Source organism: Anolis carolinensis, chromosome 4, assembly GCF_035594765.1.
Source record: "Anolis carolinensis isolate JA03-04 chromosome 4, rAnoCar3.1.pri, whole genome shotgun sequence".
NCBI classification, from domain to species: domain Eukaryota; kingdom Metazoa; phylum Chordata; class Lepidosauria; order Squamata; family Dactyloidae; genus Anolis; species Anolis carolinensis.
This window is the reverse complement of record NC_085844.1, coordinates 66974833-66993322: the sequence shown is the minus strand read 5'-3', so window position 1 is coordinate 66993322 and position 18490 is coordinate 66974833. Positions and strand designations below refer to the sequence as shown.

The 18490-nt window shown below is 34.8% G+C and overlaps 1 protein-coding gene across 2 annotated transcripts in view; it reads left to right on the top strand.

Moving 5' to 3' along the window:
- Positions 1-18049, top strand: part of tmx3 (thioredoxin related transmembrane protein 3) — a 28645-nt gene extending 10596 nt beyond the window's left edge. For both annotated transcript variants that reach the window (XM_062980570.1, XM_062980571.1), the window contains 12 exons: positions 18-63; positions 376-456; positions 1254-1353; positions 2177-2254; positions 4245-4311; positions 6219-6317; positions 7374-7431; positions 8917-8970; positions 10293-10349; positions 13358-13487; positions 14144-14212; positions 15130-18049. In XM_062980570.1, the coding sequence (XP_062836640.1) occupies positions 18-63; positions 376-456; positions 1254-1353; positions 2177-2254; positions 4245-4311; positions 6219-6317; positions 7374-7431; positions 8917-8970; positions 10293-10349; positions 13358-13487; positions 14144-14212; positions 15130-15393 (1103 nt within the window). In that variant the 3' untranslated portion in view covers positions 15394-18049. The remainder of the gene's footprint in view (positions 1-17; positions 64-375; positions 457-1253; positions 1354-2176; positions 2255-4244; positions 4312-6218; positions 6318-7373; positions 7432-8916; positions 8971-10292; positions 10350-13357; positions 13488-14143; positions 14213-15129) is intronic.
- Positions 18050-18490: the final 441 nt, after the last annotated feature.

The following is an 18490-nucleotide window of genomic DNA, read 5'->3' as shown; positions in this document are numbered from 1 at the left end:
TATACTTGTTTCTTTAGGTATTGCCTCTGAATTTGGAGTTCGAGGCTATCCAACAATTAAATTGTAAGTGGAATCTTCACCTTGTATATAAACCTGTCAATACTATGTAGTGTCTCCAGGGTCTTCCGTGGAGGCTGGTATTCTTTTCTAACTGGCTTCCTTATTCTTGCCTCTGCTGAAAGCCAATGGGTATTATGAAAAGTAACTCACTGCTACCATTCTGTACACTTTTTGCTTCCTGTGTAATAACTGCTTCTGAAATACATTGCAATACTGTGTTTTTATAAAAATGTTCATGAGATTCACCTTTTTTTCTCAGTTGTCCTTTATTGGGCATGCTGATTCACACAAAATGTTTAACGTTGTTTTATTTAGGCTAAAGGGTGACTTGGCATACAACTATAGAGGCCCTAGAACCAAGGAAGATATTGTTGAATTTGCAAACAGAGTAGCAGGGTAAGTATTTATAGACTTTGAATTCAGTTCGTGTGTGAAATGTTGTCAGTTGGCACTATTTTGTAAAACACAGAAATACAAAGGAGTCTGAACAATGAAGTCTGTTGTGTTCACTGCATTTAAGGTGGTTCAGTATCATAATGTACAAGATAAAGCAATTTTTGCTGATATATCTTACATTCTATATCTTACATTATTATAAATTGTGTAAATTATTCTCTATTAACTCCAGTAACAATGCACCTGTAAAATAGATGCTGAATTGGTTAAGGCAGGGTAGGGTGCTGTATTTCTTGCTAACAACTCTTAGGCATCAGATTGAAAAAAATTCTGGTGAGCTTTTATTTTTTAAGCTTTCCCAAAGCAAAGGCATATTGCTTTTGACCTATATTTCTACTGTTACTCTAACCACTTCTCAGATTATTCCATTATATTGTTATGTGATATTTGAAAGCATATTCTTTTAGTTATAAATGATAATGAAAAATATTAATTGCTAATACATGTATATGAAGTTAGCATAATCTAATGTATTCATTTAATTGTGTGTCTTCAAGTCATAGCTGAACACATATACCCATATAAAATAGAATTATTTTCACTTGATTATAAATTTTGTTTAGATTAGCTGGCATGATCTATCATTAGTGTTATTTATTCTCCCAACTGTAAAAAAAAGTTGAAGCCATAGTTTCATTAAAATCCTACCAGTTCTGTGATAATAGAATTTTAGGAAAGTCACTTGCTCCATTCTTTTGCCTTTCTAACAGTAATCAACTTTTTCTTTTGTTTTTCAGCCCTATTATAAGGCCACTCCCTAGCCAGCAAATGTTTGATCATGTGCAGAAGAGGAATCGTGTTTTTTTTCTGTACGTTGGTGGGGAATCCCCATTGAAGGTCTGAAATACCACTAAATATATATCTTTAAATTGTGTATTGCTTGGCACCAAACTAGTTGAAGTTTTAATATATGCTTCCTAAAAAACTGCTCAAGTAGTAGGAATGTGAGCCCTAAATCTTTTGTAGTGCTATGCGTACATATTAACATTTAGGTTCAATATGATAGAATTTAAAATGGGTACAGTAAGATACAGTAAGACCCCTAAAACTGCAGAACTATATGGTATTCTTGGCCAGACCTGAAACTGGATCTGATCAAACCCCATTAAAATACCTGAGTTCTGATCCCCACATACCCTAGAGTTGCATTTGGAGGACGTAGAGATTCCTAGGGAGACCATAGTTCTCTGGATGTGGGAAGGTGAAACCAAGGATATGGGTTACAAAGATCTTGCTGTACATTTTAATGGTAGGAGAATAAATTGTTCTCTTTTTCTTTTCTTTTTAAAGAAATAATAACATCTTAAAAAATTAATTGGGGAAAAATAGGCTGACAGATTTTGATATGAAATGTTAGAATCATAGTATAAACTGCAAATATGTAGCAATTTGTTTAATACTTATATTGTACAAATTGAATTATGATGTTTAGCAACAGCACAGAAATACTTCTCTTTGCAGTGGGAGTTGGGGAAAAGAATCAGAATACCATGCTAGAATATATTAGAAATGTAAGGTCACTTTAAAACATCCTTGCTAGAGCTTAGTCTTAACAGATGTAGCAGTAACATAATATGGCAAATTATATGTTGTTTTGTAAAAATCTGAATATTTATGGAGACTGAGAAACCACTTAAAATATCTATTTGTATTTCCACAGGAAAAATACATAGAAGTTGCTTCCGAACTAATTGTTTATACATACTTTTTTTCTGCCACAGAAGAGGTACTACCAGAGGTAATTATTTTTTTGAGAAATTGTTAAGAAAAATGCTATCACTGCTACTGCTAGATGTTATGATGGTTGGGCAAAAGTGATATTTTGCCAGTCCATGCTGTTATAACTAACATGGAAATGTACTAAGTTGCAAAACATCATTGATATTTAAAAGCAATATGATTCCATAGATGTGAATCTTGTACTATCTGAAGTTAAGATTCGCAATTACATACATATGCAGTGAAGATCACATGTTTTGCTGGTACATTGAAGATAGAGGATGCTGATTCTAAGCATGATTCGTCGTTGTGTGTAGTAGAGACATGAATTTGGATTTCTGAATAACAGAAAAAAATGGAGTTCAGCAGATTCCTAAGTTTTCATGATGTCATCTGCATGCCCTGAAAACTAAATATTGTAATTTTTTTTTTAGAAAAATGGTATACTGTAAGCCGAAATGTCAAACAAATAAACAAAAGAATTTATAATTGGATGAAAATGCTTTTTCTAATTCTGTTTCTAGACACGTTTAATATGGTGTACTCATCTATACTTTAATACTGTGCTTACTGGTGAATAAATAACATCTTGATATTATAAAAAAATATATTCCATCATGAAGATGGCTACAGTGGTGGCAATTTTTCTCATTAGTATTTATTATAGGGAAGGGGTCCTAAGACAAAGCTCGAAAATTTATTGTGTGTGTGAATTCTGTGGCAGCATATTTCAGTTCTTGGTGACTTTGCCGTGCCTTTAGGGTTTAGTGCAAGAATAGTCTCCTTTAATTACTCAAGGGAACATCTTCTGTGTTGTCTTGAAATCTCCCCCTTTTTGCTACTTTTTAAAAAGTTCATATTTTGAATGTTTGAAAAATTGGGACAGAGAATTTCAAGCTAGATAGAAAATAAAAGTGCAGCTTCCAGATAGATCTCTGTAAAAAGAACCAAAACTCTAACCTCTGATTTTAAAAATACACTGGAGTTCCTCTTGACATGTTACAAGAACCTCATTAAAAGTAAATGATACATGTCATGTTTCATGTTCAGTATTTAACAGACTTTTTAAACCCGTTAACTTCATTGGATAATACATAGTTTAATTAGAGACGAAACAAATATATAATAAAAAATATTAAAATGTTTAAAAGCATTTCAGTATATCTAAGGCTTTGTTATTCCCAATTTGTATATGGATATATATTTATTCTACATATTTATTTCCATTCATCATAAAACCTGCCTGAGTTTTCTAAAATCCCAGTTGTGAGCATTCAGAAGAATTGTCCTACACATGGGCAAATCATTTTAAAAGATGTTTTGATGTTTTTTAAAAATAATTTTGGTATTTTGTTTTAGAGACTGTCTTTCTGCATATATAATCAAGACAACCACAGCTATTCGAATCTAATAATTAAAAAGAAATTAAGAACAGTATGTACAATGAGTTTAAACCCACAAGAGACACTGCATAAGTAACACTGGCCAACACATACTTTGGTGCCTCAAATGTTAGACCTGTTTCTGGGTATTTTGAGATACAAAACACATATCAGTCGCCATCTGCTTGCCCATAGTAAATCATGATAACCATATCTTAGAAGCTAGAACTGATGCAGTCTAGCCAATGCAATTTTGTTAACCGACGCCCCAAATAACTCCAGGAATAGGCCTAAAAACCAAGACACCAATAGAAAAAAAAATTATATGAATTTTAAAATAAGCCATAAATTTTAAAGAACATCAGTCAGCTCAAAAAAACCAAAAACCCACCTAATTTGTTTTAAAAACAGGATTTCTAGATAGAAGGTTCCACAGTACTTTTATGGGAGAAGTAAATTGTTGGTGTTTGTTTTTATTAAGTTTAATTAATGTGTTCATTAATATAAACAAATGATAGAAAGCTAGGTGGTGGAATACAGATAAATTGCGAAATTCAGATATTTACAGGAAGTTTTATTTATGCTTCATGAAATAATTGTATTCATTTCTTTTTCAATATCTTTCAGCATATAACACTTCCTGAGATGCCTGCTGTTCTTGTCTTTAAAGATGCAACATATTTCGTATATGATGGTATGTTCAAGGGCATTGTTGATTGAAAGTGCAGTAATATGCCACTAATATGCATTGGTTTTACTTTTCTTCCCCTGAAAGGCTGGTGTAAACAAATATGATATTCTTCACTCCTAAAAATTGACAAGTATGCTTGGTCTCAGATTGACCTTTCACATTTAGGTATTCAAAAATGCATACAACTGTGATGTTTACATGGGGCATATATGTCTCACTCACAGATAGTCCTTCAAATCAGGTTCTTCCAGTATCACTAATATGTTTTGAAAAGTCCATAGTGTTTTGCTAAGGTATATTCTGAGTGTTCAAATAATTTGTAAAATCAGCTTATTCTTAAATCATAATTGGCTTATAGATTCAAAGACCAGTACTGCATAAGAGCTCCGTATGCCACTGAAATTCTTTATCCCTTTTATTACTATTTGATTTATTACATTTCCTTTCAAAAAGTACTATTTAATCTGGTTTAATAGTAGTAGTATGTAATATCATTTAAAAACTGGTATTACAGTAGAGTCTCACTTATCCAAGCCTCCAAGTTTCTGGATTATCCAAGCCATTTTTGTAGTCAAGGTTTTCAATATATTGTGATATTTTGGTGCTAAATTCGTAAATGCAGTAATTACAACATTAATATTACTGCCTATTGAACTGCTTTTTCTGTCAAATTTGTTGTATAATATGATGTTTTGGTGCTTCATTTGTAAAATCATAACCTAATTTAATGTTTAATAGGCTTTTCCTTAATCCCTCCTCATTATTCAAGATATTGGCTTATCCAAGCTTCTGCTGGCCCGTTTAGCTTGGATAAGTGAACTCTACTGTACTTGAAAAGATCTAGAAAAAAACCAGACTTGGGATAAAAGACAGGCTTTCTTCCCCATCATTCAGTGATAGAAAAGTGAAGTTTATTTTAATTTTTGGCATGAGTGTTCATGAAATAATTACAGGTAATATGGAGTGATATGGTAATATGGAGTGATACAGGTAATATGGAGCCGGGGCTGTGGCGCAGACGGGAGAGCAATGAGTCACTGACCAGGAGGTCATGAGTTCGAGGCCCGCTCAGAGCTATGTTTGTTTGTCTTTGTCCTGTGTTAAAGGCATTGAATGTTTGCCTAATATGTGTAATGTGATCCGCCCTGAGTCCCCTTCGGGGTGAGAAGGGCGGAATATAAATGATGTAAATAAATAAATAAACTGGACAGAAAGTATGATGAAAGAAACCTGGAAAGAGTCCTAAGACAGCCCTCCACCTCAGAACGATGCAATATTTGCTTCCCTTCCCTTCAGGATCGGCTTCAATTCTGCTTCCAGCTTCCAATATTATGAGTAGACTGTGTTGCCTATCTTCTGTCAGCAACACTCGTAGTATGATATGTAGTAAGAATAGGAGTTAACTTACACAATACAGCTGTTGTAGATGGCTTAGTCAGCTTTGGTTGAATCCTGCAGTACAGATCTGGTATCTCTGGATAATACTGAAATGTAGTTGCCTGCTAATTAATAGTAGCCTGAACTGAAATACTAAACTAAAGGACAATTATAAACCATCCTCGCCCAGCCACAGTCCGAACAACCTGCAATATGGAAGTGGTCATATAAATTAGCAATGGAATTTGAATTAACAGGGTGGTTCTTAAATTGTCTCCATCTAAAAGAAACTGAAATTTAAAAAGCAGTTTTCTATTTGCTGCCATGTCTTGGGTTTTATTTAAAGTGCAGTTGATACATTGGTGCCCAATCCCATCTGCTCAATCTTTGGTTTCTTTCATCATACTCTGTCCAGTTCACTCCACATAACATGTAACTTGCATAGCAATATGTGATTTTGAAGGTAGATAGCTTAAATTTAAATGAAAACAAATAACACCTTCCCTTCTCTGGCATTATTTTCCCTTTTCAAGAATATGAAGATGGAGATCTGTCATCCTGGATAAGCAGAGAGAGATTTCAGGGATATCTTAATGTAGATGGATTTACACTCTATGAACTTGGAGACACAGGTAATATGTTTTCAAACCTAGGTCATGTTATATATTTTTAATCAAGTCTGCTATAATGTAGAGTTTTTCCCTGTATGCCCAAAATACTTTGGAGAGTTGTGTGAATATTTATTTTCCATTCATAAACTCTTCTTTTTTAGAATCTTCATGTAATGACGTTGAACACTTGCATTATTTAATACTAAGAGTTAAGCATATCCCAGTGGGCTTTCCCTGTGGAAATGCAAAAAGTTAGGACTGATATGTTTATTGTTTGAGTCACATTGCAAAAATAACAAAATTCTAGTATGCCTTCATCTGTGTAAAATAGTACTACCTCCAAGATACCGTGCTCTTTTTGAAAATAGGTCCCACACTATGTTGGCTACTAAAATATAGCAGTTATAGTCTAGAATTCAATTAGGACACATTCACAGGAAAAGATATTGTAGTGATGGGTTTCTCTTTTTTTAAAAAAAGGTAACATTTATTCCCAATTATCTTCTGTCAAATATATCATATGATGAAATATTTAATGATGAGGGATGAGCAGGGCCTCTGTTTTCAATGGCTAGTCTATGGGTTCTGGTGAAAACCATCATGGGAGTACTGATTTGATTCAGGGAAACAACAATTCAAATCCTCATTCAACCATAGAGACTTACTGTATGACCAAGGGCCCTTCCACATAGCCATATAACCCAGAATATCAAAGCAGATAATCAACACTATCTGCTTTGAACTGGATTATTTGAGTTCACACTGCCATATAATCCAGTTAAAGGTGGATTTTGTACAGCTGTGTGGAAGGGTCTCAAGGGCAACTCAGCCTAAGAGGAAAGCAGTGGCAAAACTCCTCTGAATAGACCTGACTAAGAAAACCCTGCAATAGGATATCCATAATCAAAGTTAGCATACCAAGAAAAATTCAAAGGGGCAGTCAAGATAATTTATGCATTATTGAATTGCTGGATAGATTTTCTGTGCTTCTGAGGACCAATAATTTAAAACAATGAAGTTTTTCTCTCTCGTGTAGTAGAGTACCTAAACTCAGTTCTGTATCTTTTTTGGTTTTAGGGAAACTAGTGGCTATCGCAATTATTGATGATAAAAATACTTCTACAGATCATACAAGGTATATACAACTTTACATCCCTGGAACTTAATCCTGCATGAAATGACCTATATGCTGATTTGTTTGTTATTAAACATTAAGCTCTGTAACTATTAATTGAAAGGAAACACAGGTAGAAAACAAATAATAGACTCGCCGATCGCAACAATAGAGATTGACTGAATCAACAAATTTACATATGTTTTAATTCATCAGGTTCTCATTGATTATGTACTAACTTGGGCTAACAACTGAATCTAGTCCAACTGATGTAAGGAATATGTTTCAAAGCACACTTGAACTTGCTAGTTATTGCATCAGAGCATTATGATTTGTGTATTTTTAAAATTTGAAATAATGTATCACTGACATTTCTCATTTTTTTTTACTACGAGAATGTCGATATATGAATTGATGTTTTAATACAGAAACATGAAAGCCATTAGCCAAGCCATTGCCTGAAAAACCTTTTATAGGTGGGCTGAGAAACACTTTTTAATAAAATGTTGTAAAACTCGATGGAGGGGCATTCTTCCTCTATCATATATGCCAGTGGTTCTCAACCTGGGGTCCCCAGATGTTTTTGGCCTTCAACTCCCAGAAATCCTAACAGCTGGTAAACTGGCTGGGATTTCTGGGAGTTGTAGGCCAAAAACAACTGGGGACCCCAGGTTGAGAACCACTGATATATGCCTTTTTCAATTACCCTATATATATTTTAGAGCTACCCTATTTCCCCGAAAATAAGACATCCCCTGAAAATAAGACCTAGTAGATGTTTTGCTGAATTACTAAATGTAAAGCCTCCCCTTGAAAGTAAGACCTAGCAAAGTTTTTGGAAACATGCCTGCTGAACAGAACACCAGAGCATGCAGGATCGGTAAATGTACTTACCATAGATTGATGTACATAGAAATAATGGTAGTAACAAGAAATTCTTGATAGGATCTCACAGTTTGTCTGGTTATGTTGGTTTGTGATGACAACTACTGTACAGTATATAATTAAATGTTCATTTTTTGTTCAACAATAAATGTAAATTCTTCATGGAAAAATAAGACATTCCCTGAAAATAAGACCTAGCACATCTTCGAGATCAAAAATTAATATAAGACACTCTTATTTTTAGGGAAACACGGTAAAAACCTGATTCTGTTTTTTTAAAAAAAGATTGAATTCAAAAGCTATTGTTCCTAACTGTACCAGCCCCTGGGTGTGACATAATTTGTTTCACTTCATATGAGTGCAATAATTTGTATTTTATGTTTGCCTTGTCTTGCTCAGTAAGTGAATACTTGAGTATTACATAGTGACAGGAAAACAAGCAAAAGGTAGTCCTGTAAACAGGAAGCCTATGAAACAGTTCAAACATAATTATCAGGTCCCATCTTGAATTTCATTAACAGGCTTTACTTTTGTACCATTTATTGTTAACCTTTCTGTGCTTTTCACTATTTTTTTCTATTACACTACTATTTATTATATGAAAATCTTTTTTTTCTCCAGGTTGAAGTTAATTGTTCAAGATGTTGCGAGGAATTACAGAGACCATTTTAATAGGTACATGTCCATATTGTGTAATGTATTATTTTTAGTTGGTTCTAAAATATATGCACCTACATGAGAGTGTACATTCTAGCAGTAGTGTTTGTGAACCTTAGAAAGTTGGTTTCTGTGTGTTTTAAGAAACATTTAAATTTAAGAGAGAGCAGAAATCTTACAATGCATTCTTATTCAAGTCCTCTCAATAATTCTCACTGGGTTAAATGGTTCTACTCTTAGAAAAGTAGAAGTTTGTAGTTTCAATCTTTTGTTATTGTCCACATTCTGAGATTATGCCTATAAATGTACGAATTTTATTCTGTTATTTGTTTATTTTATTGCGATGTTCAGTTAACATCCCACTTTTCTCTATAGATAATAAGACGTAAGGTACAGCATATTAAAAAGTACTTCAATGGTATGAATTATTCAATGGCATTTTCCTATCACATATTTCTTCTCTGATAGATTAACTCATAATATCAAAAGTGAATAGAAAGTAAGCTCTCTCGCTAAGTATGAGAGCATGTTCAAGTAGCTATCAAAATTACTGATACTGAAGTGGAAATGCTCTTAATGATAATACTTGGTTTAAATTACATTTGTAACATGTACTCATATTAATCAAACAGATTACTAATTTAACCACAGTTGTCAAGCATTTGAAAATACAACCACTAGAACATGGGAGAGGGACAAGATTCCTTTCCATGCTTTATTATTATTATTTTTTAAAGGTGGGAGGGATAATGTTCCACACTACATAAATATCTGCAATTATTCAAAGTAGTATTTTTCTCAACTTGAAATTAAACTTAAAACAATCCCTTGGGATCTATATGCAAGAGGTAGAAAAATTCTAACGAAGTGTTGTTACCCATGGGTTTTCTATAAATAAGACTGGTGCTTGGATGCCCTAAATTACTTGTGAGGCAAATTATCAAGGGTTCAGCTGGGACCAGATCTGATTAAGGATTCTCTTGTGTTCTTTTATCTGGGGCAGTTCTGCACTCAATACTAAAATTCTATTTGGGGGCACTGAGCTATGGACTGAGAAAAGCCACATTTTCACAATTCTCATTTTTATGCTTCGTACTGAGTTTTTAATGCTGTTCTTATTAGTGAAGGCAAGAGAGAGAGGACCACACAACGCATTGAAATATTCCTCTCCCCTGGAGATAGCATTTCTCTTATCTTTTGAGGTTCAAATGGGAAAATAACCTTCTCTACTTATTGGAGACCTTAAGTGCAACTCCATTGTCCTTAGTCATTTTAAATTCAATCCTATTGTCTTTTTTCATTTTAAATTACATTAAACTGACAGTTTCATCTTTTAACAGGAACTTTCAATTTGGCCACATGGATGGAAATGAGTATATTAATAGTTTACTAATGGAGTAAGTACATCTTATACATACATACATATATATATATATGTTACTGACTGCGTATGATGCAATTCCTGTTGTTTCAAAATTCTATTTGTATACCTGCTGTGAAAGGTTTTGAAGTATTTATAGAAAGGTAATAGAAATTTTTGGACTAAAATCTAGTAAGACGTTCTGCTCTATTGCTCTGTACACAGGAATAGATTCTTTATACAGTTACCCTGTGACTTCACAGTTGCTGTTTCTGCAGGAAATGATCATGGGAAAAGACTGTACAGAAGTTATGCTGTTGTAATGGTTGTGTAGTTCATACGTCCTATCAGACTTAATTATATGCGTTTTGTGCAAGATCCATTTCCATAGATCAGTTTTTTTGTGTGTGTCAGGGGCAAAATTGCAAGTTGCTTCTGGGGTGAGAGAATTGGCCATGTGCAAAGATGTTGCCCAGGGGACGCCCGAATGTTTTGATGTTTTACCATCTTTGTGGGAGGCTTCTCTCATGTCCTTGCATTGAGCTGGAGCTGATAGAGGGAGCTCATCCGTGCTCTCCCCAGGTTGTATTTGAACCGGCAACCCCCAGGTCAGCAACTCAACCTTCAAGTCATCAGTCCTGCTGCCACAAGGATTTAACCCACTACGCCATCGGGGGCTCCATAGATCAAATCCTTGTTCTCCACAACTTACCACTCCCTTTACACAACAGAATACAATCCCTTCTTTTTCAAGCAGCCTGTATTTATAAAGTTTATGCATCACTTTCACACTAGATGGCAGCATAAGATAACTGATGAATAGGGCACCAGAACGAGAAGATGCAAACAAACCTGTCAGGTGAACTTAAAGATATAAGACTTGTGCAAGAACGTGTTGAGTGTGTATATATGGGGTGATGCTTCAGTGAACTTGAATTATTGTGATATTGTCAGAGTTAAACTTTTGTGGAGTGCAAAGCTCTCAGATAGCTCTTAGGATGGAACCAGACAGACATATCTTAACTCCCTAAGCAAAGACATAATTCTGTCTGTCTTTGTATGAAGATTAACTTTAACTATAAAGTTATAAAATAAGTTCAGTACAGGAAATAATCACTCAGAAAATGATTAAAAATGAAATAGTGACTATAGCAGTAATAGTATAGATAAAACGTTACCCACAGCTACCAAACCTCTGTGATCCTTACATAAAGAGATTGTGATGATCAATTTATAATATTTTTCTATAAGGATCCATGTCAAGCTGGACAAGATATCTGTATGCTTGTTAACATTTATATTAATTCACATCTTAGAGCCTTTCTCAACTACTGTGATTTTTTCCATCAATGCCTGACTCCAGAACTCCCACTATTCAATTGAAAGAGAACAGACCCATTCAGTTTCAGATTTGGAGCAAAACAGAAAAAAGAAAGGAATATTTCATATCAGAGTCCCAAATTAATATCCCAAATTTTTTACAAACCTATTTTTGGAAAAACTTAATCTTTGATCAGAGGCAGAGTCATTGACTCAGTGCTTAAGGATTGTAACACTGTCTAGGCAATAGTGAGGCAGGCTGTCAGTGTTTGTCTGGTTTATGTGGGGGAAACCATAGTAATATAAGGAGAATAAGCCTTGTGTCAGAAATGTTGAAAGAACTACATTAGCAATGCTAGCTAGGGCTGGTGGTTAATGGAATTGAACAATATCTAGAGGAGCACAGCGCTGCTGTAAGCAACAGTAGTAAGCCTAAAACTATCTATTACAGTGGTTCGCAACCTGTGGGTCCCCAGGTTCTACAATTCCCAGAAATCTCAGCCAGTTTACCAGCTGTTAGGATTTCTGGGAGTTGAAGGTGAAAACATCTGGGGACCCGCAGGTTGAGAAACATTGATCTACTAGCATAATTCAAGGGAGATTTGTTATTATTTTAATGGTATCCTTTATCTTTCCTTGAATCACATGACTTGCTTTACTGGCTTCACTTGCCGGGCTTCAGTTATAATAACTAGTTCCACATCATAATTACCTACTGTTTGAGCATCAAGACTGCAAGACATGGGTCAGTTCCAAGGTAATAAATTTGCAAGTGACTGTCATACTGAATGCATAACCTTGCAAGCAAATATAGATAGATGTTGATGGGATACTAGGCAGGATCTTCAAAGCGTTAGAAGTAATTAGCAGATAGAAATGGCCTTCTGGCAAAAAAAGGAGTTGAGACATTTCAGTCCCATGAACAAGATTCTCCCACAGTCAAGGGTCCTATGTATGTTCAGGAGATTACAGTTTATTATTCTTAATTCCACTTGCAGAAGATAGATCTTGAAGCAGCTCCACTGGCTGCCTATTAGCTTCCGGGCACAATTCAAAGTGCTGGCTTTGGCCTACAAAACTTTAAACGGCTCTGGTCCAACTTACCTCTCAGAACGTATCTCCCCCTACAGGCTGTCCCGCAGATTAAGATCTTCGAGTGAGGCTCTGCTCTCGGTCCCACTGGCGTCACAGGTGCGGTTGGCGGGGACGAGAGACAGCGCTTTTTCGGTGGTGGCTCCGCGGCTATGGAACTCCTTGCCAAGGGAGATTAGGGAAGCCCCCTCACTCATGTCTTTTAGGAAGCAGCTGTGGGACCAAGCTTTTGACCCATCCTAAGATATGAGTTGATAAGACCTGATGGATTTTGTGAATTAATATTAAGTTGAGCACGGACTGGCTCTGGCTTTGGCTTGAAACTTCCCCTGTTGTAATGGTCACATTGTTTTAACTGTTTTAATTTGATTTGGATACTGTCTTTTATTTGTGTTTTATGTTTGGTTTTTCCTGCATGTTGTATTATATGTGGCATTTAATTCTGCCATTGTGTATGACTGCTCTGGGTCCCCCTGTGGGAGAAGGGCGGCATATAAATTAATTAAATAAATAGATACATACATACATACATACACTCTCTCACATACACATACACACACCTACCTTAGGCTCTATGTAATGTAACTATGTAATGTTTTTAAATGCCTAAGTTATTCAGTTTTGTGGTTTCAGTGATGTGAAAATCCCCAGTATCGTCGTCCTAAACACATCCAACCAACAGTATTTCCTACCTCATAAACCTATAGAGAGCACTGAAGATATGGTCCAGTTCATTAATGAGATCTTGGAAGGCACTGCAGAAGTAAGTCATTCATTATTACTCAGAAGTCTGTAACATTATTTTGAATCAGCAACTTTTTGGAAGAGCTAATAATTCATAAGCTGTTACAATAATTTTCATTGTCTTGCTTGATGCTCTCAAATGATTTTTTAAAGTAAAGCCTGTAAACAATTGTTAACATTTTGGTATGTAGTATTTTCAGTCATGTCACTGGTTTAATATTTTACCGAAGAATTTTACAGAAATGATAGGAGATTTGTGGGGAGGAAAGATATTGAGCAGGAAAAGCTCTGTTAGAAGGAATTTACATTAGCAAATGACAGCCAGTTAAACATAAGCTAGAATAAGACATCCAGTAGTCTGTATGTTGCAAAATGACAGTTCCTGAAAAAGCAAAACCATGGAAACAGCAGTAGCAGCATATTACTTCTGGGCAGAGTCAATTTACAGCTGGGTCAAAAGAGTTTTCTTTCAGAAGTAATGAATGCAGTTTTTTTGACCAAATTTAAAATAAATATGAATATAACGAGATACAGAACATCATACCCCCAGAAGGCAATTTCTTCTTCAGAAGAAATGTTCTTTTTGAAATACATCACTAGTAAAGCTACATGGTAGAGAAAGGTGAATGAAAAGTGACATGGAAGTAAATAGTGCTGATGGCTTTCAAATTTCAGGCACAAGGTGGAGATGGAATTCTTCAGCGAATCAGGAGAATAATTTACGATGCCAAGTCAACTGTGGGAGTAAGTAAAATAAAATGTATACTTAGATTGTTTGCCCATCAAATGTAAAATAACTACAGCTCTTGATGAACCTTCAAGTGAACTCATAATTTTTTTCGTGTTCACATGGTTTGGATATTTAATTTGTTTTTCAAGTTGCAATATATAGATATGCATATAGAATATGATATCAGGACTAGTAGATAATGTCTTTACATATATCATAAACATTTTTAGTAGGCCATACCTATTGTATGGAGAGGTTGGTCTTAGATTCTTTTTGTTGAATCTTCCAAATCTAACCTTAATATCAAATAGTATTCATTGTATAGACTATTACTATATCGTTGTAAATTTCCATGACTACACTGATTGGTATTTTTAGCAGAATTGATAGCAGTGCAAGGTACTGCTATTAATTCATAGCAAAGCACCAGGTTTTAAAAAAAATCTGGGCAAAAGAGTATCTTTGTATCGATATCTCCACACATAGGGGTTTTTTTTTAATGAACTCAGCCAACTTTTCCTGAACTAACTGGGATGCTTTTGTTGCTGAAGCATCAATTTATTGGTGGTAGCAAAGGGCAAAGAATTATGTCCTGATATTAAATAACAGTCATGGTGATATTAACAATTAACTTGCTGACTTACCAGTATGGTATTTGCACATTCATGTATGCACAGAAGCTTTTCAGTGGTGTCCAGTAATAGTTTTCTGGCTTTCCCATTAAACTTTCAAGTGAAGTAATTTGAGGCTTGGTTTTAGTAGGTGATAACTTGTAAATAAAATATACCAATACAGACCAGTTTGGGAAATGTAAATGAAATATATATGAATTGGTATGATCTTTATGTTTAGAATAGGAAGGAAAGCATCTTCCTCAAGATACTCTGAAGTATCACAAAAGTATCACTGATAGGCAATTATTTCTCCTCAGTCTGTTTTCAAGAGTTCCCCACTTTTGGGCTGCTTTCTCTTTGGGCTGCCACTGGGTGTCATCAGCATCATGTGTTATGGAATCTGCACCGCTGACACTGACGGTGGATCAGATGAAGCAGAGATGCCTAAGAGAGAAACAGGCAGAGATCTGACAGATGAAGGCACTGAAGAGGAACAAGAGGAGGAGAGTGGTGAAAGCCATGTAGAATACACAGATGGTGAGCAAGAACAGAAGCCTATATTGGAAAAGAAGAAAGACTAAATGGCTTAAATAAAAAGGTTTTTCCCCCCGTTCAGTTTCCAAATAGAGACTTATTTATTGAATTTAGTCATTTCCCCGTGACCTTTAGAGAGGAGGACTGTCTTGTTGTACGTGCATGTATCCACATTGTTTGGCTGAGAGGAGGTATCGTTGGGAGTCTTGATTTTGAGGTCTTTTATTCCATTTACCCTTCTGAAATGAAATAAAATTAAGGAATGTATATGGATCCACAGTGCAGTTGGATTAAAACAGTGCTTTTCCATCCTCTTCTGTCTACTGATACCTCTAGTCAGAAATAATCTGAACATGTGGCCAAAATAAATAAGGCTAATGCTATTTTTTGAAAATGTGGAAAGCAAATGAATTCTCAGCCTTGAGTTACATCTGTAAATATAACTGAATTTTAGAAACCATTAATAGGGATAATGCACTGGGTATGTTCTATTTATGCTTTTAAAAAATTGTTACTTTAGTTTCTAAAGAGCAATACCATTTCTTACTTTTTAAAAGAAAAATATACATTTAATTTTTTTTTCTGGTATAGATAGCTCAGCACTAAAGGTATGTGTTGCAATGCCCACAGAATTGCTTTTTTAAATACATGTTTCATAATTTTAAAGATAATGTTTCCTACCTTGAGAATATTTCTGGGTTCATTTGACATTGCATTTTATTGGTCCAGTGTGCTGCATAATTGAAGATGCATACCTATGTTTAACCTGCAAGAATAATATATATATATATTTCTTTTTAAATGATTGTTTTTCTAAATGTTAACTATTTGACAAATCTGAGGGATGCAGTTGTTCATGACAACATTTGTGGAATAATTTCTCTGTTAGTGTATTGCTTAGTTTATGACAACCATTCTGCAGTATGCCAGAATATCTTTCAGGGGGGTTCAATCTTGCTGCTGCTGTTTCTGATGCCAGTGAAGAATATTTGCCAACATGTTATTTGCCTGTTAACATTGACACCTATAGCATTGTTCGCCTTTCTAAAAAAGAAGAGCATTTGTCTGTATAATCCCTTTTCATTAGTTGTTAATCATATAAGTCATCTTTAATCCCCCCTCCCATGACATTGAAAGAGACTAAGCTTTCTCCAGAATTGAGATCTCAGGGGATAAGCCATATGATTCTGTTTGGTGTATTGATACCATGGTGATTGCCATAGCAACAAACCCTATGCTGTTCATTTTCTGGACTAAGGCTATGTCACATTCAACTGGAAAATGCTCAAAAAAATAAACACTTTTATGCTGGTGGGTCATAGTATGAAAGGCATATCTACATTTCTGCATCTGCAAAGTAGATAAAAAGCTTGAATAAGAAAAAAATGTTTAAGGAATTTGGTTAATTTTTGCTATTCCTCTTATATAAGAATGTTTTCTTTTTGATAGAAAGAGGGGTCCTATATCTGTAAAGCTGTGCAACTTTTTAACACAGTCCAATAACCTAGTTCTTGGTCTCATGATATTTTGTTGGTGGGAAGGAACTATGCAGATTTCATTTTGAAAGGGAAAATTTACAAGATAAATATATCTTTGATCAAATGAATGTTTTCCCTCAAAATAGGACACCACGAGGAATGTAAAGTGTAATAGTTTTATTTATGAATTGCTTCACCCAAAGGAAAAAAAAATACTGTACTTCATGCATAATGTATAGAAACATCTTGAGTGCTGAAATTTCACTGGATGAGGAAGGTTTGGTTCTGTTTTTTATTGAAATTAAAACTATACTTAATTTTTTCATAATGAAAGAGGTTACATTACAAATGATGTTTTTATTTTCAGAGTTCATCCAGTCTTGTTATAGCTCAGGTTTTGACATTAAGATTTGTTTCAGTTGCTGAAACACCGCTGCTGTAAACTCTGAAGCCCCAAATGTATCAACCAAGAAGAATCTGAATTTCTGGAATGGGATGAAAATTTACCTCACACTGGACTGTAATAGGAAGCCTTTTGTTGTATTAGTGCTACCTAATTTTTATATATTCAGTTTTAAATTATGTCAGTGCAAGAAACCCATTCCACATTCCTTCAATTTTATTCTTTCATTTTTATCTTTTTCCCTTTAGCTCAGTGATTCTCAATCCGTGGGTCCCCAGATGTTTTGGCCTTCAACTCCCAGACATCCTAACAGCTGGTAAACTGGCTAGGATTTATGGAAGTTGTAGGCCCAAACACCCAGGGACCCACAGATTGAGAACCACTGCTTTAGCTTCAACTAACAACATGATGCAGAGTGTTTTTTCTAGTACTAATTATGAGGCTATGCTTTCCTCCCAAAATTTAAAACTTTAAAAATCCTGCTATGATCTATTACATAACATTAAGCAGATTTAAAGTTGTTTAGACAGTCATATTGAACAGAGGTTGATGTTTACCCTACTACTTACGAAATCTTTTACTCCCTGATGTTTACCAAAGTGAAATGTACTGCTCTTTTATTCCAGCTTCATTATAGTGCAGTTAGACAATGAAAAGCTTGTAGTATAAAACAAAATGACTATTTTTGATCATGTTCAGACAGAATATTATCTATTTTAACTTGAATTGGAAGTGATCTAATGACTGAAACTTTATTTATACTTGTTGGATTTATCTACTGTAAATGTGCGTTTTCTACAATAATAAACATTTAAATGTGGAGTTTTTCTCCATCTCTTAATATGGGAAACAAGTGTCGATTTAAGAAGCTGTATGGCGAGAGAGCTAAAAGGAAATACCTGGTGATCCCTACCTACCACAAAATGTGTTTGGGATTGCTATCTTCATAGCTTTTCCGTAGGCCATTAAGACAGTTCATGGGCAGCTATATGCCTTATATGTTATTATAACATGTCTCTTAATATCAGTTGTTGTAAAACTAAGTGGCCATTTGTTCCAAATTCTGCATGTGATTTCTTCCAAAACACCCAAAAATGAAGATGCTGGTCTGGATGCCTTATCCAATAGAACTATTCTTAGGTTCTTGCCTTTCTAATATCAAGATTTATGTCAGAACTCATACAAATGCAGTACCAAGGAGTGACTGACATTTCCCCCCCATACATTGAGACATTTAGAATTTGGGATTTTTTGCTCCCTTTA